This window comes from Oryctolagus cuniculus, chromosome 16 (assembly GCF_051225735.1).
Source record: "Oryctolagus cuniculus isolate XC-2025 breed Fujian yellow rabbit chromosome 16, ASM5122573v1, whole genome shotgun sequence".
NCBI lineage: Eukaryota > Metazoa > Chordata > Mammalia > Lagomorpha > Leporidae > Oryctolagus > Oryctolagus cuniculus.
In genome coordinates this window covers 91769950-91789231 of record NC_142882.1, presented here as the reverse complement: position 1 = coordinate 91789231, position 19282 = coordinate 91769950, and the positions used below count along the sequence as shown (strand labels likewise).

General features: G+C 58.0%; 1 protein-coding gene across 15 annotated transcripts in view; it reads right to left on the bottom strand.

Annotated features, from left to right (window-relative positions):
- IKZF1 (IKAROS family zinc finger 1) overlaps positions 1–19282 on the bottom strand; it is a 95189-nt gene that overhangs the window by 14013 nt on the left and 61894 nt on the right. For 7 of the 15 annotated variants that reach the window (XM_070059466.2, XM_070059459.2, XM_051853170.3 and 4 more), the window contains 3 exons: positions 12695–12955; positions 8198–8365; positions 3906–4031 (listed from right to left, as the gene is read on the bottom strand). In XM_070059466.2, coding sequence (XP_069915567.1) covers positions 3906–4031; positions 8198–8365; positions 12695–12955 — 555 coding nt within the window. The remainder of the gene's footprint in view (positions 1–3905; positions 4032–8197; positions 8366–12694; positions 12956–19282) is intronic. The other 8 variants (XM_070059463.2, XM_070059462.2, XM_089315979.1 and 5 more) reach the window with 3 other exon arrangements.

The window sequence follows — 19282 nt, the reverse complement described above, 5'->3', positions numbered from 1 at the left end:
AGTCCCGGCTGCTCCACATCCAATCCAGCTCTCTGCTATGGCCTGGGAAAGCAGTGGAAGATGGCCCAAGTCCTTGAGCCCCTGCACCCACATGGGAGACCCGGAGGAAGCTCCTGGCTCCTGGCTTTGGATCGGTGCAGCTCTGGCCGTTGAGGCCATCTGGGGAGTGAACCAGTGGGTGGAAGACCTCTCTCTCTGTCTCTGCCTTTCCTTCTCTCTCTGTGTATCTCTGACCTTCAAGTAAACAAATAATTTTTTTTTAAAAGTTGCCAGGGGCCAGTGCTGTGGCACAATGGGCAAGTCACTGCCTGGGACGCTGGCATCCCATATCGGAGTGCTGGTTCAAGTCCCGGCTGCTCCACTTCCAATCCAGTTCCCTGATGATGTGCCTGGGAAAGCTGCAGAGGATGGCCCAAGGGTTTGGGGGCCCTACAACCAGAATGGAGTTCTAGGCACCTGGCACTGGCCTGGCCAAGCCCTGGCTATTGTGGCCATTTGGGGAGTGAACTAGTGGACAGATCTTTCTGTCTTTTCCTGTCATTTTGCCTTTCAAATAAATAAAATTAAGTCTTTAAAAATTAAAAATAAAAAAGTCACCAATTCTCTCATTTATTTTTCCGCAGACACTGTGTGATCTGTGGTTACCACATTCCCATAAGATCATATGACAGCTTTAGGGTAAAACCGAGCCTTGACCTGGCAGGGTGCAGGGGACAACGTCCACGCCTCGCCCCCCGCCCTGCCTCCCAAGCGTCCTTGTGGGCCGCGGTGTGGCCTGGAGCCTGCGTCACCACACACCACACGTTTACTGCCGAGCACCTCCTGTGTTCAGAGCAATCACCAGGGTCGCTTTGAGAGCAGGTTTCACACTGGCTGTTACTGCTGAGGTATGTAACTTGTCCAACGTTGGAAACGTGTGTTAGTAAATGGGCAAAACGCCACAGCCACACTCGGACTGACATGAAGCAGATTGGGAATCCACAGACCCCAAACCAGCAGTGGCTGGAACCCTGGCCCGTCCTGCCACAGGCTCCCTGTGTGCCTCTGCCCAGGGCACCCAGCGTCTCGGCCAGGTTTGCTCCATTCATGCCCCACAGCCTCCGGGGCCTCCCCCGACTTGCCCACTGACCACAGTAAGGGACCGATGAGCTCACAGCCCCCAAGTGCCCACCTGCTGTCCTGCACACCAAGGTCTGTGGCACTCTGCAGGCCCGAGTTTTTAAACGTGAAGAAGTGAGGAGAAACAGGGCGCCAAAGCCTTTACTAGGGAAAACCTCATGGTAAATGTCATCTTTCTCAGCATCCTTCGGGTGAGGCTTTGGTTTTACCTCCCGGGCCCAGCCTTGGGCAGGGGCACTGGGGAGGGCAGGGGCTCTGCTCCAGCCGGTCCATCTGAGCACTGACGAGGGCTCACCCCGGGGTCTGACGAGGGCTCATCCCGGGGTCCTGGGAGGGAGAGGAGCAGGGTGCACAGGGCAAGTGCAGGTCCCACCAGCCCTGGCCCTGCCTGCCCCCAGATCCCCTCATGCCAAGTCCAGGGGGGCATTCACGTAAGCCCTTCCAGGGACCCCCAGCGCTACCGCACAGCTGCAAGGGTGCAGCCCAGTCTATGGGTTGGTTCCGACCACCCAGGTGGGAAGGATTCAACCTCACTAAACGCCAGCCTGGCCAGCTCTGTTGTCATGGTGACGGCACTACGGTACACCCATCACTCAGCCACCGGGGGAGACGGCTGCAGGCTGCGGGCACTGCCTGCCACGTGTCCCTGGCAGGCAAGTTCACTGATGCAGACCCTGGAGAGGGGAACTGAGAGGACGGGTCCAGCGCTCAGGGTCCTGCACTTCCGTGGCCTCTCACCGGCTTGCTCAGGATGCTTCCCTCAGAGCCCCGCCTGGCTGGGAATCACCACCCACCCTGAGGAGGTGTTCCCTGGGTCACACGGGAAATCGGAAGCAGAGCTGAGGGGGCCTCGGCCTGCTGGGACCCCCACAGCTGTTTGTGGAATGAGGCAACCCATCAGTGTGGTTGGACCTCAGGCAGTTCATGAAAATGGGATTAGGAGATGCCTGTTTTGACACAAGAACTTTGAAGGCCATGCACGCACACAAACATTTCTCCAGTAAGTTTGTGGAAAATGTGTACTTCAAAAAAAAATCTATGCACGGATTTCAAATTTTATTTGCACCCATAGTGCCCATGTTCTCACAGCCTCTGTCGATGGACTGAGCGTCTGTGGGCGTGTCCTGGGTATCTGCAAGGGTCTGGCTCCAGACGCCCGCGGGGACCCGCAGCCGTGCACGCCCGAGTCCCTGGCGTGAGAGGCTGTACTGTTTGCACTGCCTCCCGCATCGCCACCGCGTCTCTGGACGCCTGCTGCTTCCTGACACGACACAAACCCTGTGGGACCTGTTGCTCTTTGTGCTGGCGAGGGGGTGGCGGCAAGGGACAAAAGAAGCCTACATCTTCAGCACAGATGCGCGTTTCCCAAACACTGTGCAAGGGCAGAGAATCCCTGTGTGTCCTCCGCCTCCTACTCACTCCAGCTTCTCAACCCCATGGCAAACCAGCTGAGGGTATTCCCGGGGCTTAGCACTATAGACAACATGTCTTGGATGAATGTTGAAAAATTCAAATGCTTATTAATCATTAATATGTAAATTACATCATCAGGAGCCTTATTAGTTTATTTTTTACAGGAAAACACAATATCTGCATATTGACTTTTTTTAAAGGAACAAAAGCATCCCCCCATGCCTTCCTCTCCTACCTGAGCCTGGCTGCAAACTGCCCGCTGTGAACTCAGCTCCGCTCTGGCTGTAACCTGCAGTTCCTCTGCGTCTCTCACCCGGACACCTTTCCATCCCTGACCCAGGTGGTGAAGGCAGCTAAGCGATCGCTTTCAGAACCTCCCCGATACACAGGCGAGCAGAGTCAGGCCTCGCCAGCTGACTGATCAGCTCCAGCTCCGCAGCCGATGGGCCGGGGCGGGGGCCAGGCCAAGAAGGCGGAGCTCTCGCCATGCCATGCTGTGTGCTGCCTCCCTGAGCCAAGACTAGTCCAAGTCTGCATCAGGACTTCATGCTGACCGTTCCTGTCTCTGCTGTCGCCTGCCGTCAATGTCCAGTGGCGTCTCCTTTAGGACCCAGTGCTCCAAGCCAGGATGTCGAGTGAGGCTCAGCATTAGCTTGGTTCCTAGCCCAGAGCCCAGGGAAGAGCGCGCTGGGGCGGCAGCGGCAGGAGTAGCCTCAGCTGCTGCACACGGCAATGCCTCTGTCGCTGGAGGCTAGGAAGGTGCCTCTGATGGCACGGCCTCCTGCCGTCACCCCTGCTCCAGGACTCTCGTCTGCCCAGCACCTCGCTCTGTCCAGCACGAGCTCTTATGCAATGTGCAATGGAGTGTGGCCACCTGCACTTCTGTCCTCTGATGGCCTCCATGCTGGGACCGAGGGGTCTTCCTAGCCCCTTCCTCCTCATGCCCCGGGAAGATACTCTGTCCTAGGCCTGAACCCAGGATCCCAAGCACAGCGTGGAAGTTCTTATTTAATCAGCCTCATGAAAAAAAAAATGGTTTTTGAACCAGATTTCACCTCTTATTTTGCTAACTGAGCACAAGCAATCACTACCCTAGGGCTGGGGCTAAAAAGCACCACCAACACCCAGAAAAACAAACCAAAAACTGTGGACGTCCCTGCCGTCCAGCGGTTTCTCTGGGGTTGAAGAGGGTTCTGAAGTCCAGCTCCCTGGTCGGACAGGGACTCGGAAAGCAGGGGCACAGTGTGCCACGGTCCCTCGCTGGCCAGGCTGGCGGGCGCAGCCCGAGGCGCCGCCCCTGCCGCTGCCTGCCGGCCGCCCCGTGCCCCGCGGGCATGGGGTCCTCCAGGCCCGCCTCCCTGCTTTGCTCTTACCTGGGTACAGCGTGCCTGGAAGGCCCATGCTTTCCAAGTAGTTGTGGCAACGCTCTTTATGTTCCTCTAAAGAGCTTCGCTGCTTATAGCTTCGGCCACAATATCCACATTTGTGAGGTTTACCAACTGCAGAAAACACAATTGAGTACATGTCGGCCGGTGTCTGACGGGAATGCATGCAATACAGTTTTTACCAAAAAAGTAAAAAAAAAATCATTCTTGAGAACCAAAAGCATTATGGTGCCAGTCAAAATCACCGCATTGAAAAATCTCAATGCCCAGGAGACCCCGATTGTACCAAAAACTCAGCGACTCTTGTCTCGCTTGGGTTTGCCTACTGTGGGACGGCTGGATTCTCTCCTCCTTAAGCTCCTGGAGGGGGTGAGGCATTGCAGTGTCGCAGGCTGGACAGGGACGTGAAGGGCCCTGTGCCGCTGGGCAGCCCGGGGGCTCACCTCCAGGGCAGGCTGGGCCGGGTCTGGCGCGACACTGGCACCAGGTCGGCTGTAACCAGAGTGAGCTCCCCTCCAGGGTGCTCGCGGATGATGGAGGCCCTAGGAAAGTGTGGGTACACCTGACTCTCAAGACGTGTAACGTGCGGATGCTTCGTGAAAGGATGCACGAGATGAGACACAAATACACGGTGCATTTCCTACGGCACAGCCCCGTTTCCTCCCGCGGAGAACCTGGGCACGGAGCAGCTTCGAGACCGGCCCTGTCCACGAGAACATCCAGCCGCGATGATTTTCTGCACCCGTGCTGTTCAGCGTGGCAGCCACCAAGCACACGTGGCGGCCGAGCACTCAGAGAACGGCCGGTGCCACTGAGGGCTGAGACTCAACTTGCTTAATTTTAACTGTAAAAATCAAAATTTACATGCCACACAGGGCTGATGGCCACTCTACCGGGTCATGCACTTCTATAGGACAAGTTCAGTTCTTCCTGGATTTCACTGAGTGGTATTTCAGAAAAAGACTAGTGAGGAATCCACAGCAGGTGTCCGTCTAACGAAGCCAATGTACTCCCCCAGAAGAGAGGAAATGGAGGGAGGACCTTCAGTCTTTCACATGAAGAACAAGATGCCCACCCAGAGACAAGAACCTTCGGCTACTCTGCATGTTGCTTGATTTAACATATTTCGAAGCACTGTACAAAGGTCAAAACCATTCACGTGGATGTCCGGTAACCAGTTAACCAAAGTTTGCCGTGGTTAAGCTCCTCCTCGGGTGAACGGAAGGTACGGTCTCAGAAGACTGACAAGAACACTACAATCTGACTTCTGCATCTTTAACAGGAAGAGAGGGGCCTCTCTCTGTCTGTAGCAGCTGATGAACCCCAACCCCAGGAACTAATGTTGAAACAGCAACGTTGCCTAAAATTTCCCATGCCTGGAGTACCGCCCTTTCCTGGAGGAGCTGAGGTTAGCGAAGGCCATGGTCAGAGCGGCCCCTGGCCGTGTGCACACCACCGAGCTCAGAGCTGCCCTAAAGCAGGTGCGACGCTCGGCCCCACACGCGGGGAAGCAGCGGCGGCTCCCAGAGACACAGGAAGGAAGGGATCCCGGCCCCTCTCTTATCAGCGGGGCACAGCTTCTCCAGCTCTCTCCCCACGAAGGTGCCTGTGTCTGGGGCCTCAGGGAGAGCTCTGTGGTTGAGCTGACCCTGGCCGTTAAAGGAGTCAGGGGTGCTCATTCCTCAAGGGAACAGAGCGTAGCCACATCTGAGTTTGCCCGAGAAAGGCGCAAGTCGTCAGCTCACCCTAGTGAAGTCACTTGCAGGAAACCACGTCCCTGTTCCCCCGAGTGGCACTGTCACAGCAGGAGCCCCCACTGGCCCGCAGGGGCTCCCTGCCCCCTTTGCACCTGTCATGGCCGACTACTCCAGGATTACCCTGCTCGGAGCACAGTGCAATCCCGGGTGCAGCAGAACAAAGGTGCTGCGCCCCGTGCTCCTCGCTTCCCAGGAGGCAGGAGAGGGTGGCCCTGCTGCGAATTCTAAGGACTTAGATGGGAAGCGATTTCTACTGCAAATCAGAGTAACTGGGGATGCTGGGGTCAGCATCAGCCTCAGAACGCCTGTGTGTTCCCCACGGACACAGTGCCGCTCCGCCGTCCGCTGTGCCCGTGCCTGCGTGGCGCACAGCCTGCCCCGTCTGCACGGCACTACCTGGGCCGGGTACAGCCCCTTCCTGGGGAGACTTTAGGAATCTCACCCCAATCACGTTAACGTCCTGAGAAGCACCTGGACGCCTGCTCCACGTGTCCACGTGTCCACGTGTCCCAGCAGGAGGCAGGTGGCTCGCAGCCCTGAGGCTCCTCTCCTCCCCTCCCTGCCATCTGGGTGATCTTCCTGAGGGGCCTGGCCAGGAGGGAGCACCATGCTCCTGGGCACAGCTGCCGAGACGTGCGGCCACCCTGTCCAGGTCTCTGTGGAACCACATGGTCCTTCTGAGTGCCTCCGAAGCCAGCGCCAGGGCCGCGCCTCCTCACATCCCAGAGCCCCTCCTCTTGACCACGCCCCCTCCCCCCCAGGCTGACTGCTGCAGGTGCCCTGCGCTGGCCGCACCTGTGAACACGAGGTGCTTCGCACACCTGTCCCCCATGGAGAACGCACATCTCAATGCCCTCAGCTAATGTGGCACCGGGAGATGGGCACACGCAAGGTCTCTGAAGCCCGGCCATGACAGACATTCCTCACCATCGGCAAGGGTGGCCTGAGCCCTGGTAGCCCTTCCCAGAGAACACCTGTCCCTTGCAACTTGGGGTGGAGGGGCCACTGCTCGGAGGGGCCTCGGATCCCAGACTGGCCATGACAGGAAGCCCCCAAGGCCTTGCAAAGTGTCCTGCTGTCGGCATCCCCAGTGATGGGCAGTGCCAGGGTGTCAATCTTTGTGGTTGCTTGGGGTGAGCAGGCGCCCCGGGAGATGGCGTCATGTGACTGGTGGTAGCCTTGAGCATAATGGGGTGGGGGCCTGCCCATGGCTGCAGGACCGAAACCGTGATATCCATGTGCACTCTCCTCTGCTCACACCAAGGGGGTGCTGCCTCCATGGGCAGCTGCTGCCTGGTTCCTCCCCCGAGGCTGGGTGATGGCTCCATCACCTTTGTGTCACCTCTGCAAGGACACCTCCAGGGGCCGTCACTCGTGTGATCGGTTAAGGCCGGACAACCCCCTCAGTGCCACGGGCCAGAGACCCCACTGGCAGTGGTGGTGCAGTGGCGAGCGTGCAGCCAGCGAAATGCTCCACTGAAACCCCACTTACCTGATGCAAGGGACAGAGGCCTCCTCTGAGACGTGTGCCCTAAGACGAGGCTTCTTAGCCTGTGTGTGTGCCCACGTGTGCCCGCATGTGTGTGCCTGCATGTGTGTGCATCTCTGTGTGCTTGTGTTTGTGTACATACCTGTATGTGTGTGCATGCCTGTGTGTGCCTGTATGTGTGTGCCTGAATATGTATGCATGTGCCTGTATATGTGTGCATCTGTGTGTGCACGCCTATGTGCTTGTGTATGTATCTGTATGTGCGTGCATGCCTGTGTGTGCCTGTATGTATACATGTGTGCCTATATATGTGTGCATGTGTGTGCCTATGTGTGCACGTCTATGTGCTTGTGTATGTACCTGTATGTGTGTGCCTGTATGTGTGTGCACGTGTGTGCCTGTACAAGTGCATGTCTATGTGTTTGTGTATGTATCTGTATGTGTGTGCATGCCTGTATGTATACATGTGTGCCTATGTGTGCATGTGTGCCTGTGTGTGTGCACGTCTGCTTGTGTATGTACCTGCATATGTGTATGCGTGTGCCTGCATGTATGTACCTGTATGTGTGTGCACGTGTGTGCCTGTACATGTGCATGTCTATGTGTTTGTGTATGTACCTGTATGTGTGTGCCTGTATGCATGTACCTGTATGTGTGTGCACGTGTGTGCCTGCACATGTGCATGTCTATGTGTTTGTGTATGTACCTGCATGTGTGTGCCTGTATGCATGTACCTGTATGTGTGTGCACGTGTGTGCCTGCACATGTGCATGTCTATGTGTTTGTGTATGTACCTGTATGTATGTGCCTGTCTGTGTTTGTGTACATACCTGTGTGTGTGTGTGCTTGTGTGCACACAGGTGCCTGCACACATGAGTGCATTTGTGTGCATGTGCAGGTGCACATTTCCCCACCTCTTTTCTCTGGCTCTGGCTCCGTGGGGAAAGTAGAACATGGGGTGGTGGCCGCCATGGCACTGGGTGGAGGCCAGCCGGCAGGGAGAGCGACCGCGCCCAGGGCCCCGGGGCACCTACCGGAGTGCGTGCGCAAGTGGCCGGTGAGCGCGTCCCTGCGGCGGCAGGCGTAGTTGCACAGGTGGCACTTGAAGGGCTTCTCCCCGGAGTGCAGCTTGATGTGGCGCAGCAGGTTGCCCTTCTGGGTGAAGGAGGCCCCACACTGGTTGCACTGGAAGGGCCGCTCGCCTGGACGAGGGGAAGACAGTGTGAGAACAGGCGAGAGCGCCGCGCGCCGCGGCGAGGAAGTCGTTTCCCACGGGGCCGGTGACTTCCACCGGCTGCAGGTTTGATAGAACACGAGGCTTCACACTGAACCTGCCAGCAACTTAACGCTTCACTGGCTGGGTCAATTTGATCTGAAAATCTAATTTTTTTCCCCTAAATCAGAATGGCACATCACAATGCAAATTCAAACTCATTTAAATAAAGTGACTGCAACATTTTGTGATGAAGAGCCAGTCTTCCTGATCAGCAGTTTTGGAATAAACCAATATCCAATTTTGCGTGTTGTGGCATTTGGTGGGGTTTTTAATGTGGCTTTTTTCAAAGGGTCTTTAAAATATGCCACTGAAGCAGCAAAATAAAAAGGAAACTCATTAAAAATGCATTTCAGGATCACAAGTTCATTTCAGCGTTACATTCTTATATTTAAATGAAAGGCACTTCATTATAACAGTTATAATAACTTCTTTTCATTTACATTTTCCCTTTCAATTTCTTCTCCATTACCTGTCTGTCCCTAAGCAGGCAAATCAGGAGAGAGACAGACAGAGAGAGGGTGAGGGTGAGGCAGGGAGGGAGAGATGGAACGACCGCCCAGAAGGAGAAGTTGAGAACCTGAAGGGAGCGAGCACCCGGCTCCCGGAGGGAAGCCCTGCCCTGGCCGGCGCAGGGTGGGGAGCACGCCCCTGCACGTGGCTTTCTCAAATTCTAAGCCCTTTAGGCCAGTGTGTTCCCACCCACGGCAGAGGAGCTGGGGCTTCCACGGGACCGTTAGGAAGGAACTTGGGGTTTCCGAGTCTGAGATGAAGAAAGCCCTGGGACCTGCACCCCATGACGTGGTGTGTGCGCCTGGTCTGGGCCTGGCCGAGGGATACGGGGGCATCGGAGAGCAGGCCCCTGTCCGTGCTGGGGAGTCACTGGGCCCGCCGGCCCTGCCAGTCAGCACTTCCCTTAGTCCCAGTGCACAGATGACGCCTGGCTGCGGTTTGGCAAATGCGTCCCCTCTTCAGGAGAACACAGCTTTCCTTGGGGGAGAGCACGAGGTGACCACAGTGCTGAGGTGCCGTGAACAGGCACGGCCTAGGGACCAGGGTCTCTAACCACGTTCCCAAGTGACTAATCGAGCATGAAGACAGAATTTATCAAAACTGGTTACAGACAAGCAAGTCTGGCCAGATTGCAGGACAAGTCTGTGTCAGTCCTGGCGCCTTGGACTCCGGCCTCCGCTTTGCAGTGGGCAGGGCAATGCACCACGGTGACAGCCGCAGGCCACTGCAGGGGTCCTGAGGCTCACCAGGGAGCAGCCGGTACCTCCCCAAAACCTTCTTTGGATGGGGTTTGGCTGACCAGAGAAAGAGCAGTAACCGGTTAAGAGCGTCTTCATGGACTCCACACCTTGGGGGTTCCAGCAGAGCAGATGACTTGTCTGGACTGCAAAACCTGCCCTGTGGCTCTCCACATGGGCTGTGGTGAGGGGGCTACATCTGGGGGCGGGGGCCCACATGTAGCCGCTCTCCTGGGTTGTACGAACTTCATGGAAAATGGCATTAAAAGAGAAGTTCATTCTAGTGCAAGAAAAACACCGAGAAGCACGCACGGGACTTGTAGCAAGTGATCCCTGGACTTTCCGCCTAACATGCGTGCTCTGTGGACTTCCTGCAGGCTACGCATACTTGCACGGCTAGTTTTCCTTCTCTCGCCTCTTGCCCACCAGGCTCCCGCCTGATCCCCCCGCCCACCCTGGAATGCTGGCTGGAAGGCGCTGCTGTCACACCTGGCTGAGCAGCAAAGCCTGGGGCAGGCAGTGCGGGGGTCACTGCCTGCGACTCGGCCCTGGGAACCTCCGTGCTCATTGAGGAAGAGGCCAGCAGCCCTGACGCTCCAGGCTGACCCCATCACGGGCAGCCTGCCCAGCAGGGAGTTCCATGGCCCTCAAGGCCGTCCCACACGGCCCTCTCTGCTGTCCACGGCTCGCAGGTGCCCTTTCAAGGTGGCAAAGCTGTGCTCTAGAGGCTGTGGCAAAGAGAACCCACAAGGCCTCCTTTGCAAACACATTCTACCTGGGCTCTGGGCCCAGCACGATGGCACCTGGCTGTTCAAGCCTCCTCTGCCAGACCAGGTCACCTTTGCATGCACAGGGACAAATGTGCTGTGAAGACAGCCCGTGGGATTTCTTGCTCAAATAAAGGGCAAGGCAGGCACGAGACAACTGAGGGTGCACCTAACTCGGGAGCTACCTCTTCTCTCAGGGAGGACCTGGCACACAGCCGTGCATGGCGGGAGAGGGGACTGGCAACCAGCAGGTGCCGCTCCGCACATCTGCACGTGGCAGGGTTATTCATTAAAGGTAATTATTCCTTTTGTCAAGGTGAGCAGTCATTGTATTTTGGCAATTTAATATGCTGGAATTTGATTCACTTATCAAAAATTTATTTAAGAGAATTTCCGCTGAACAGTCGGGCTTTACATGAATTAGCAGGAAAGTGACTCACTTGTGAGGCAGCGCCTCATCAGGAATTATCTGCAGACCCCCAGCAGCCGCAGGGCCGTCTTGGTGGCCCAGCCTTCGAGTTAATTTCCAGCTCATGACAGAGCAGTTGGGATTACGAGCACGGCGGCTTTGCTTAGAGCTGCAAGTGACAGGGCTGTCGCACTGAGTAATTTGAGGATTAAGGGGCCCATTAGGAGAAGCAGAGTTTGCTTAATTTCAGTAGGTAGATTTTTACTGAAGAGGAGTGCCCATGGGAAATTGATTTATTTATGGCTCCCTGATACATTACAAATGGAACGTACCATTTTGAAACTACCCTGACTCAAATATACAAATTACAACCCCTTGGGGGGCTGGTGCTGTGGCATAGTGGGTAAAGCTGCTCGCTGCCTGCAATGCTGGCTTCCCACATGAGCACTGGGGTTCAAGTCCTGGCCGCTCTACTTCCCACCCAGCTCCCTGCTAGTGCACCCGAGGAGAAGCAGTGGGTGATGGCCTGAGGCTTGGGCCCCTGTCTCCCAGGTGGGAGCTGAAGTTCATGGCTCCTGGCTTTGGCCTGGCCAAGCCCTGGCCAATGTGGCCACTTGAGGAGTGAACCAGCTGATGGAAGATCTCTGTCTCTCTGTCTCTCTCTCCCCCTCTCTCTGTAACTCTTCTAAATATTTGCATTTCCTGATAACTCAGCTTTTTGCTTAACAAATTTCCTGAATCCCGCTCAATTCTTGATAGATCTAAGTCTGGCCCCGCCTAGGAAGCAGGCAAGGCTATGGCTTTCAAGCCATCCGCGTCCTGTTTCCGAGTAGACACTCTGCTCTGCCTCCAAAGCATGTCTGTGTTCACCCCGGGTGCTGCAGAGGCAGACGCTGGTCTTACGGCCACAGCAGCAACAGCTCAGGGTGCCTGTTCCCCACGCAGCCACATGGTCAGAGAAGAGTGCAGGGGCCTCCTGCCCGCGGTCAAGGTCAGCTGTGTGTGTGGACACTGTTCAGACACGCGAGTCCCACCAGCAGTGGTGACATGACACACGTGGTACTCCATCCACAAGAGACACATGGAGGAGCAGAGCCTGCCGGCTGCCACAGGCTCAGCTCCTGTGCTGACGAGCTGGGGCGGGTCGTCCAACACCACGGCGCGGGCACGCCTCCTCCAGGCCACCCAGCATCCCACTCTCCTACTCCTCCCCTGACTGCAGTGAACTTTTCAAGGCAGGGGTTCGGCAAAGAATTTCATGTGTGAGGGACTGTAGCAGCAACCAAACAGCCCGTCCGAAGCCTCACTGGTCAGAGGCGAGCCTTCGCAGATGGGGTCTGGCCCTTCCTGAAAGCCAGGCTCTGCTGCTGTCCCGCCGGGCGCTGCCATTCCTGCACACCGAGCCCCGTGAGCCCGAGTCCGCCTAAAGTCCACACCTGACTCCCGGTTTCTGCGACTCCCTTTAGCTGCACCTGCCTCTCTAGGTCTGGTTTGGTCTTGTTTTGCTTAGGGTGGGCCACGGCCACGTGGCGTGACCAAATGGATGGCGTGGCTGAAGACTGTTTAGCGTGTGCAACATCAGGCCTCTGCCAGGAGGCTGTCAACACCCCCCACCCCCACCCCAGCTTTCTGGAGAGAGTCGGCTGGTACACGCCAAGCCCTTCCCACGTTCCAGAATGGAGGCGGCCACGCCTATGTGCAGCTGCAGCCAAGTGCGGGCAGCACCCAGGCTGCCAGGGAGTGGGAAAGATGCTAAGGACGAGGCTGCAGGAGCACAGGGCGTTCTCCCAGGCCCCGGAGGACGCGGCGGCGGACGCGGCGCCAGGCCTTACCCGTGTGGCTTCTCTTGTGGACCATGAGCACATTGGGCCCGATGCAAATGATCCCACAGACATCACACTTTAGTTTTCCGTTCGGAAGTCGGATGCCGCCAGCTCCCGACAGAGCCGAGCCGCCTTGGTCCCTGTGGGAGCCATTCATTTTCTCTCCCGCCGCATCAAGCATTCGTAAATCCTCCGCACATTCTTCCCCATTCATTTCACAGCCACGCCCATTCTCTTCATCACTCTGAGTCTCTACTTTAACATTACTGGCTGAAAGACACAACACAGGAGGCCGCTCAGTGTCACTGCAGGAAACAAAAGCACAAAACAGCACAGCAGCAAAAGGACAATCGAATCGACATGACAGCGACCAATCGAAGTGGGGAGGGCGGCCCGGAGCGGGGGTCGGGGGCAGGCTCTGGAGCGCTCCCAGGGAGGGCACAAGAAGCTATTGCTGGGCTCTCACTCTAGGCCGCGGAGGCCACTGGATCCCCAGCCTGGTGGGGTCCTCTCAGGAGCCCAGGGCTGAATCCCGCACCCTCTCTGCTGCAGGAAGGGAGTGCTGGGCACAGGGTCCACTCCCCGGGAAAACCCCTAAAAATGCTTATCTGGCCTGCAGCTTCCGCTCTGCCGGCACCCACCTCTCTGGGTTCACCTAACTCTCGCTAAACCCTGGCGGAACTCCGCAAACACGCGCAGCGCTCTGTCTGTGGCTTCCTTCCCGACTCCTGAAACACCTTCTCAGGGACAATTCCGTGGGTGAGCCCTGGGTGCCGTTTCTCGGTTTCCCCAGCGTGCTGAGGTGCCAGGTGGGACACTGAGGTGTGCGTGAGGCCCGGGAGGGTCTGCAGAGCGAGCCGTGGGCGGGGGCCGCCGGGGAAGGGGCACGCACCTGCCTGCTCAGGGCGGCTGCCCGCTGCCTGGCTGGCAAAGCTGCCATTTGCATGGCTTTCCTCCCCAGGAAGGTAGGAGGCACTCCTGGGCCTCACTGACTCACTGAGCAGGGAGTGCTGCCTGGCCGTCCACTGTGAAGCCGGGAGAACTGCGCCCCCAGGGTTTACAGACCAGCAGCAGCAGCAAGCGGCTCTGGCCCAGGCAGAGTGAGTGAGCAAGGGGCACCGTGGAGACTACGCTGCCTTCCTCAGAGCCAGGTTCCTGGGAAGCGGTCAGAACATCGGCACGGCCATGTCACGAATGCAGATTCTTGGGCCCCACCAGAGCTTCTGGGGCCGCAGGCCGGGTTTCACAAGGCCGTGGGGGAGATTTTGGGGTGCTCTCGACCACTCATTCATGGTCACAGCCCTCTGGCTTTGTACAATCCACTGACTCTCTCTTGATCTGGAGACCTGCAGTCCAGATACCGAAACCTGGACGCTCAGCTCCCCCCTTTAGGAGCCCTGAGAGCTAAGTCGGGTGACCTCTCATCGGCAGCACAGGTACTCTGACCCTGAAGAGCTGTGAGCACACAGTGGGTCAGCAGGCAGGTGGCAGCCGGCTCAGACGGCACTGCGGCTGGCAAGTGGCCACTCCAGGGCGCCCACCCCCACAGCCCCCAGGCTCACTGCACTGACCTCATGCAGGCACCAGCCTCTGACCGCACACCGTGGAGCCCTCACAGCACCCCGAGGGAGGCCCTTCATCACCCCGTTTTGCAGGTGAGGAAGCTGAGGCACACAGAGCCTGGGCAAGCTGCTCAGGGAGTGGCAGCTCGGGAGGAGGCCGCCGGCTGCCTGGCTGCAGCAGCCACACGCTCACAGTGCCCATGGGAAGACTGCCCACGTGGTCCCGGGAGCCCTTCAGCAAGAACCCAGCGACCACGAGGGGAATGGAAGGCAGTCCCCAGGAGCAGTGTCCCGGCCTGCACGGTGGCTTCGGCCTGGAGGCTGTCCCTTCCCAGGGCTCCACATCAGGCACTGCCTTGAGAGGCCCGGGGGCTGTGCCTGTGCCCTTCCCCCCCAGGGCTGTAATGACAGAGACTCGGGGCGCCCTGCGTCTCAGCCTCCTGTCTCCTCTCCCGGCTGCCCGGATCTGGCTGGCGTGGTCAGCAGGGAGCACTGGTGGTGAGCTCTCGGGAATCCGGCCCGGGTTCATGCTTGCAGGTGTGTGCACAAGCCTTACTGCCGCGTGACGGCGCCCAGGCTCCCGTGTTGGAGACCCCAGCCCCAGATGGATGGATGCCCGGCATCTGGAGGGAGGTCTCTGGGCAGTAATCAGCATAGATGAGGTCACGAGGCTGGGGTCCCACGATGGCCCCTGGGGCTTTCTAAGAAGAGAGCCCTGAAACGGCACCCTCACCACGCCCCGGTGCAGCACGAAGCCCTCCCTGGTGCCGGCCCTGTGCTGCCGGACGTCCCAGCGCCGAGTGAAATGAACCTCTGTTGCTTCCAGGCTGTCTGTGCTCATGACGGCACCAGAACAGGACACAGACCAAGACAAGCCTGCCCCAGAACAAGGGAACGAGGCACAGCCCAGTGCAACCCTTCACCTGGGCTTGTTTCTGGGGTGGCGAGCCCTCCAGCCAAGGAGCGAACACAGAGGCCGGTGGGAGATGGCACGAGCGAGGGTCCTGGGGCTGGGGAAAGGCATCTCACGGAAGACCAGACATTGGGATGGTCCCTCGGCTGCTTCCCAAAAGCCTTGGTTTCATCAACTCAGACACCGAGCTAGAACTTACTCCACCAATCCCCAGGAGCACCTCCTGGACGTTGACCGTGCTCCAGCACTGCTAACCACAACAGGCACTTGTGCGGCAATGTGGCGCGTGCCCTGGCAGGCGTCGCGAGGGAGGGGCACCAGGGACACACAGCACATCTTCTCCCGAGACCCAAGTGGATATCCCAGCGCAGCTTTAGGGAGAGATGGATGGGGTCACACAAGATGGATGGGGTCAAAAACAGAGATTGCTTCAAAAAGCTCATGGAAAATGGAATTCAAAGATAAGTTTATGTTGCTACCAAAAAAACCTGGAAATTGACAAGGACGTTTTTCATGATCTGCAGCTTCTGCGAACTTTCTGGAAACCTCTCCTATACACAACAGGTGCTGCACGGATCTGTAAGAGCAGCAGTGGGCGTTCTCAGCACCGAAGAGCTGAGGCTCCAAGAATGAGATCAAGGATGCTGTGGCGGCCCAGGAGGCTGAAGAGAGGGGGGAAGACGGTGGCCCAGATCACTAGGATGAGGCCAAGGCCAAGGCCAAGACCTCTGAAGAGTTGGGAGTGTGGCGGGGGCGATGGCCAGGACAAGTGAGTCTGGGGATGGAAGCCGATTTCCTCCAAAGAGCGGAACGGTCCTCACAGCTGTGCCGACAGCTGCCAACGGGGCCAGCTACACAGAAGAGAGCGAGAGCTGACCAGGCTGCCTGTGAAGGTGGGGGTGGGGGCTTCTCGCCTCAGTCAGGAAAGACCTCAGCAATGAGCTAATCATGTCGTGGCCGGCTGGGGTCAGGGCTGCGAGCCACGGCAGAAGTGCAGACGCGGACACGCTGGTGCGAGCCGGTGAAACTCCAGGCACATTTCAAACGCACAAGCTCAAGATGAGAGGGCTGTGGCTCCCACCACGGGGCGTGGACAGGGTGTCTGGGGCTGCTGCCCGGGGCGGCCCTGGGGTCCTGCGTGTAACCAGCAGGGAGGCTGCCTGCAGAGCAGCAGGGACCCCTCACAGGTCAGGGCCCGGCAGGATCAAGACTCCTCTGCTCGGCATCTGAAGCCCAAAGGGAGGTGCGAGGAGAGGCGTAGGGGACGCACGCTAGAAGAGGGCCCTTCTGCGAGCCAGCGTGCAGCCAGCCCCGTGCACCTCTGCATAGAGGCGGGGCCCGGCCAGGAGGGCTGGAGCCCTATCTCCCACCTGTGGGGACACCCCAGCACAGCTGCCACTCAAGGGGCAGGAAGACAGTGCCCGTCTCTACAGGGCTTTCCTTTCCCTCGGAAACGGAGCAGGCGGGGTGTGGCCGGTGATGGCAGGAGCACCCGAGGCTCAGCAGGCCTGCACGTCCTCTGTGGACCCTTTGGTGTGAAATCCACGATCCTGCAGGAGACAGTGACATCGGGTGCTTCAACAAAGGGAGCAGGAGGGACAGGGGACGGCCCACCTCCAGGCAGCTCCATTCTCGAATACCCCCGAAGAGACACCCAGGCCCCTGCTTTGTTCTGCTGGGGACACCACCCAATGCTTCTGTTTTTCTCTTCATGCTCACTGCACTTTCCACCGCACAGCTCAAGTCACTCTGCCCGACCCGTGTCCACGGGGATGCTGGTCCGTTCCCGGGGCGGGGTCTCCGTGGAAGGCCAGCAGGGGCGCGAGCTGCTCGGCTGTGCCCTTCCCTGCCTTCCTGAGCCACCCGACCTCCTCCATGCGCCTGGCCTTGGGACTGCGGTAGCGGTTATGGTGCCCAAGCCCCGTGCCCGCTCAGACACCCTGGGAGGCAGCTGCGGCGGCGCCAGCAGGGGGGCTCCTGCCACCCATGGGAGAGACCAGGAGTGGGCGCTAAGCCTCCAGCTTCGGTCTTGGCCGTGGCAGGCATTTAGGGGGTGAGTGAGGGTACGGGAGCTCTCTGTCTCTCAAATAAATAAATAAAATTTAGAAAGATACACTACTCATGAATATTTTGTAAACCTGCTACACTACCTAGAGCACTGTGAAGCTCAGCAAAGCGCTTAATTGAGCTGATTAAATATAGAACACAGAGTACAGAGTGGGATGTCCTTCCTGGGAAAGCCTGGCTCAGGCCTGGCGGAGCGGTGGTGCCCGGGGCCTCCCCGAGTCTCTCCAGAAACGTGGCTTGTGTTAACCAGACGCCCTTCCCTTCCGAGATCCTGCTTGAAGTCGGGAACGCTCACGATCCGCTGTTGTTGCCCCGTGAAGGCTTCTTTCTATCAGCCACCCAGCAGCCGGCAGAGGCCCCACGCTCGGAGGGCCGGTGGACCTCGGCACCAGACGGGTCCAGAACTGCAGAGCCTGGGGGTCGAGGGACTGGGAGGGGCCTCGAGCCAAGAGGCCGGGTCTGCTGCCAGCATCGCCTGCGCTCGTGCATAATTGAAGTGTGTTAACGCACGGGCGGCGTGGACACCACAGTCCCCGCCCCACGAGTGGGCCCCTCTCCTCGCCACTTTCCCTTCCTTCCTGGGAGGCCTTCTGCTTGCGGGAAAGGCCAAGGCTTGGCAGTCGGCATGCACGTTCCCAGGCCGCGATCTTCCGGAACAGTCGCTTCAGCCTGCCTTTAGTTCCGTGTGAGTTTGAAATGATCGCGATTTTAGATGGAAAGAGACAGAAATATTCTTGCAATACTGGTGAAACCCAGTAAAAATCGGGCAGAATAAAAGGACTGAAGCTCTATCTTGAGTCACGGCAACTCAGTGAAAATTTGAAAAGAAGGGGAAAGAGACACACAGGCACTTCCAAAGTTCATGGAAAACGGAGTCACCAGATAAGTTTATTGTGGTGCAAAAAATCTCAAAACCCACGCCTATCAGGGACACAGAAAATGTGAATTATGAAAAATCATGTACGCATTTCAATATGTTTTGCACCCAAATAGATTTATCTTTAACTTCTGTTCTCCACACACTTGGAATCACTCTCCTGTAGATGCGTTAGTGTCACCTCCAAGAGACTGATGGGGCCGCTGAGGATTTTACAGGCTAATGGAACCATCTGCCCCTCAGGATCCTCTGCGAGGCAGGGTTTTGGCTGTGGATGTAGTCAGGAGCCTCGCCCTTGCACGAGGCATTGGGCTTCTAGGTGGAGTGCAGCTGGGGGAGCAGGGGCCGGGGTCTGGATGCAGCATCCTCCTGGGGTCCTGGGCTCAGCTGGGACACGGTGGCAGCAGGGCTGCAGGAGGCCGGGTTGTTAGTCTCCCAGGAGCAAGAAAAGAGGCACTGGGAAGGCCACTTCTGCAGGGACCACCGGGTGGGCACACGCCCAGAGCGGTTTGGTGGCTGTGGGGTCCAGGAGCACGTTGGGGTGGGAGGCGGGGCAGGAAGTGTGTCAGAGGGGCTCCGCGTGCCGCCGCTCCTGCGCGCCGACGCCTTCCCCACACGATCTGCTCACTGCAGAGCCCCTGGCCCAGGCTCTGCTTTTCCCACGCCTCCTCTGTCTCCCACGCTCCACTCTGCTGAGCGCTTCGGCCACGCGATGCGTCACCTCCCGTCAGCACCACCCCTCTCCCAGGACATGGAGACGTTGCCCACACATGTTACCCACATGCTACCCACACTTATGGACGTGGGCACACACACACACACAGTGGACTTGAGGGCCATCAGAACAGCAAGACCCCACACTGGCGCATTACTCTCTTAAGATGAGAGCTGCCCAGTGTTAGAGACGCAAACAGAGTGTGGGAGCCGGGCGCTGGGAGCCGCCCTCTGCCCTCGCGCCTGCTGCAGGGCGGAGCCCAGCCTCGTCCCGTGTGGCTTTGCAGCAGCGGAGAATTCACTGACGCAGCCTCTGAACGTGGGGGCCCACAAATCGTCACTTCGATTCTGTCCACTTTTGGAACACACAGTGCATTCTCTCCTTTCAAGGGTGGTGACCAAATGTATTTATCAGCTCTCGATCCCCGAACAAGGCCAATGAAATCAAAAGCCGTGTTTGGCTA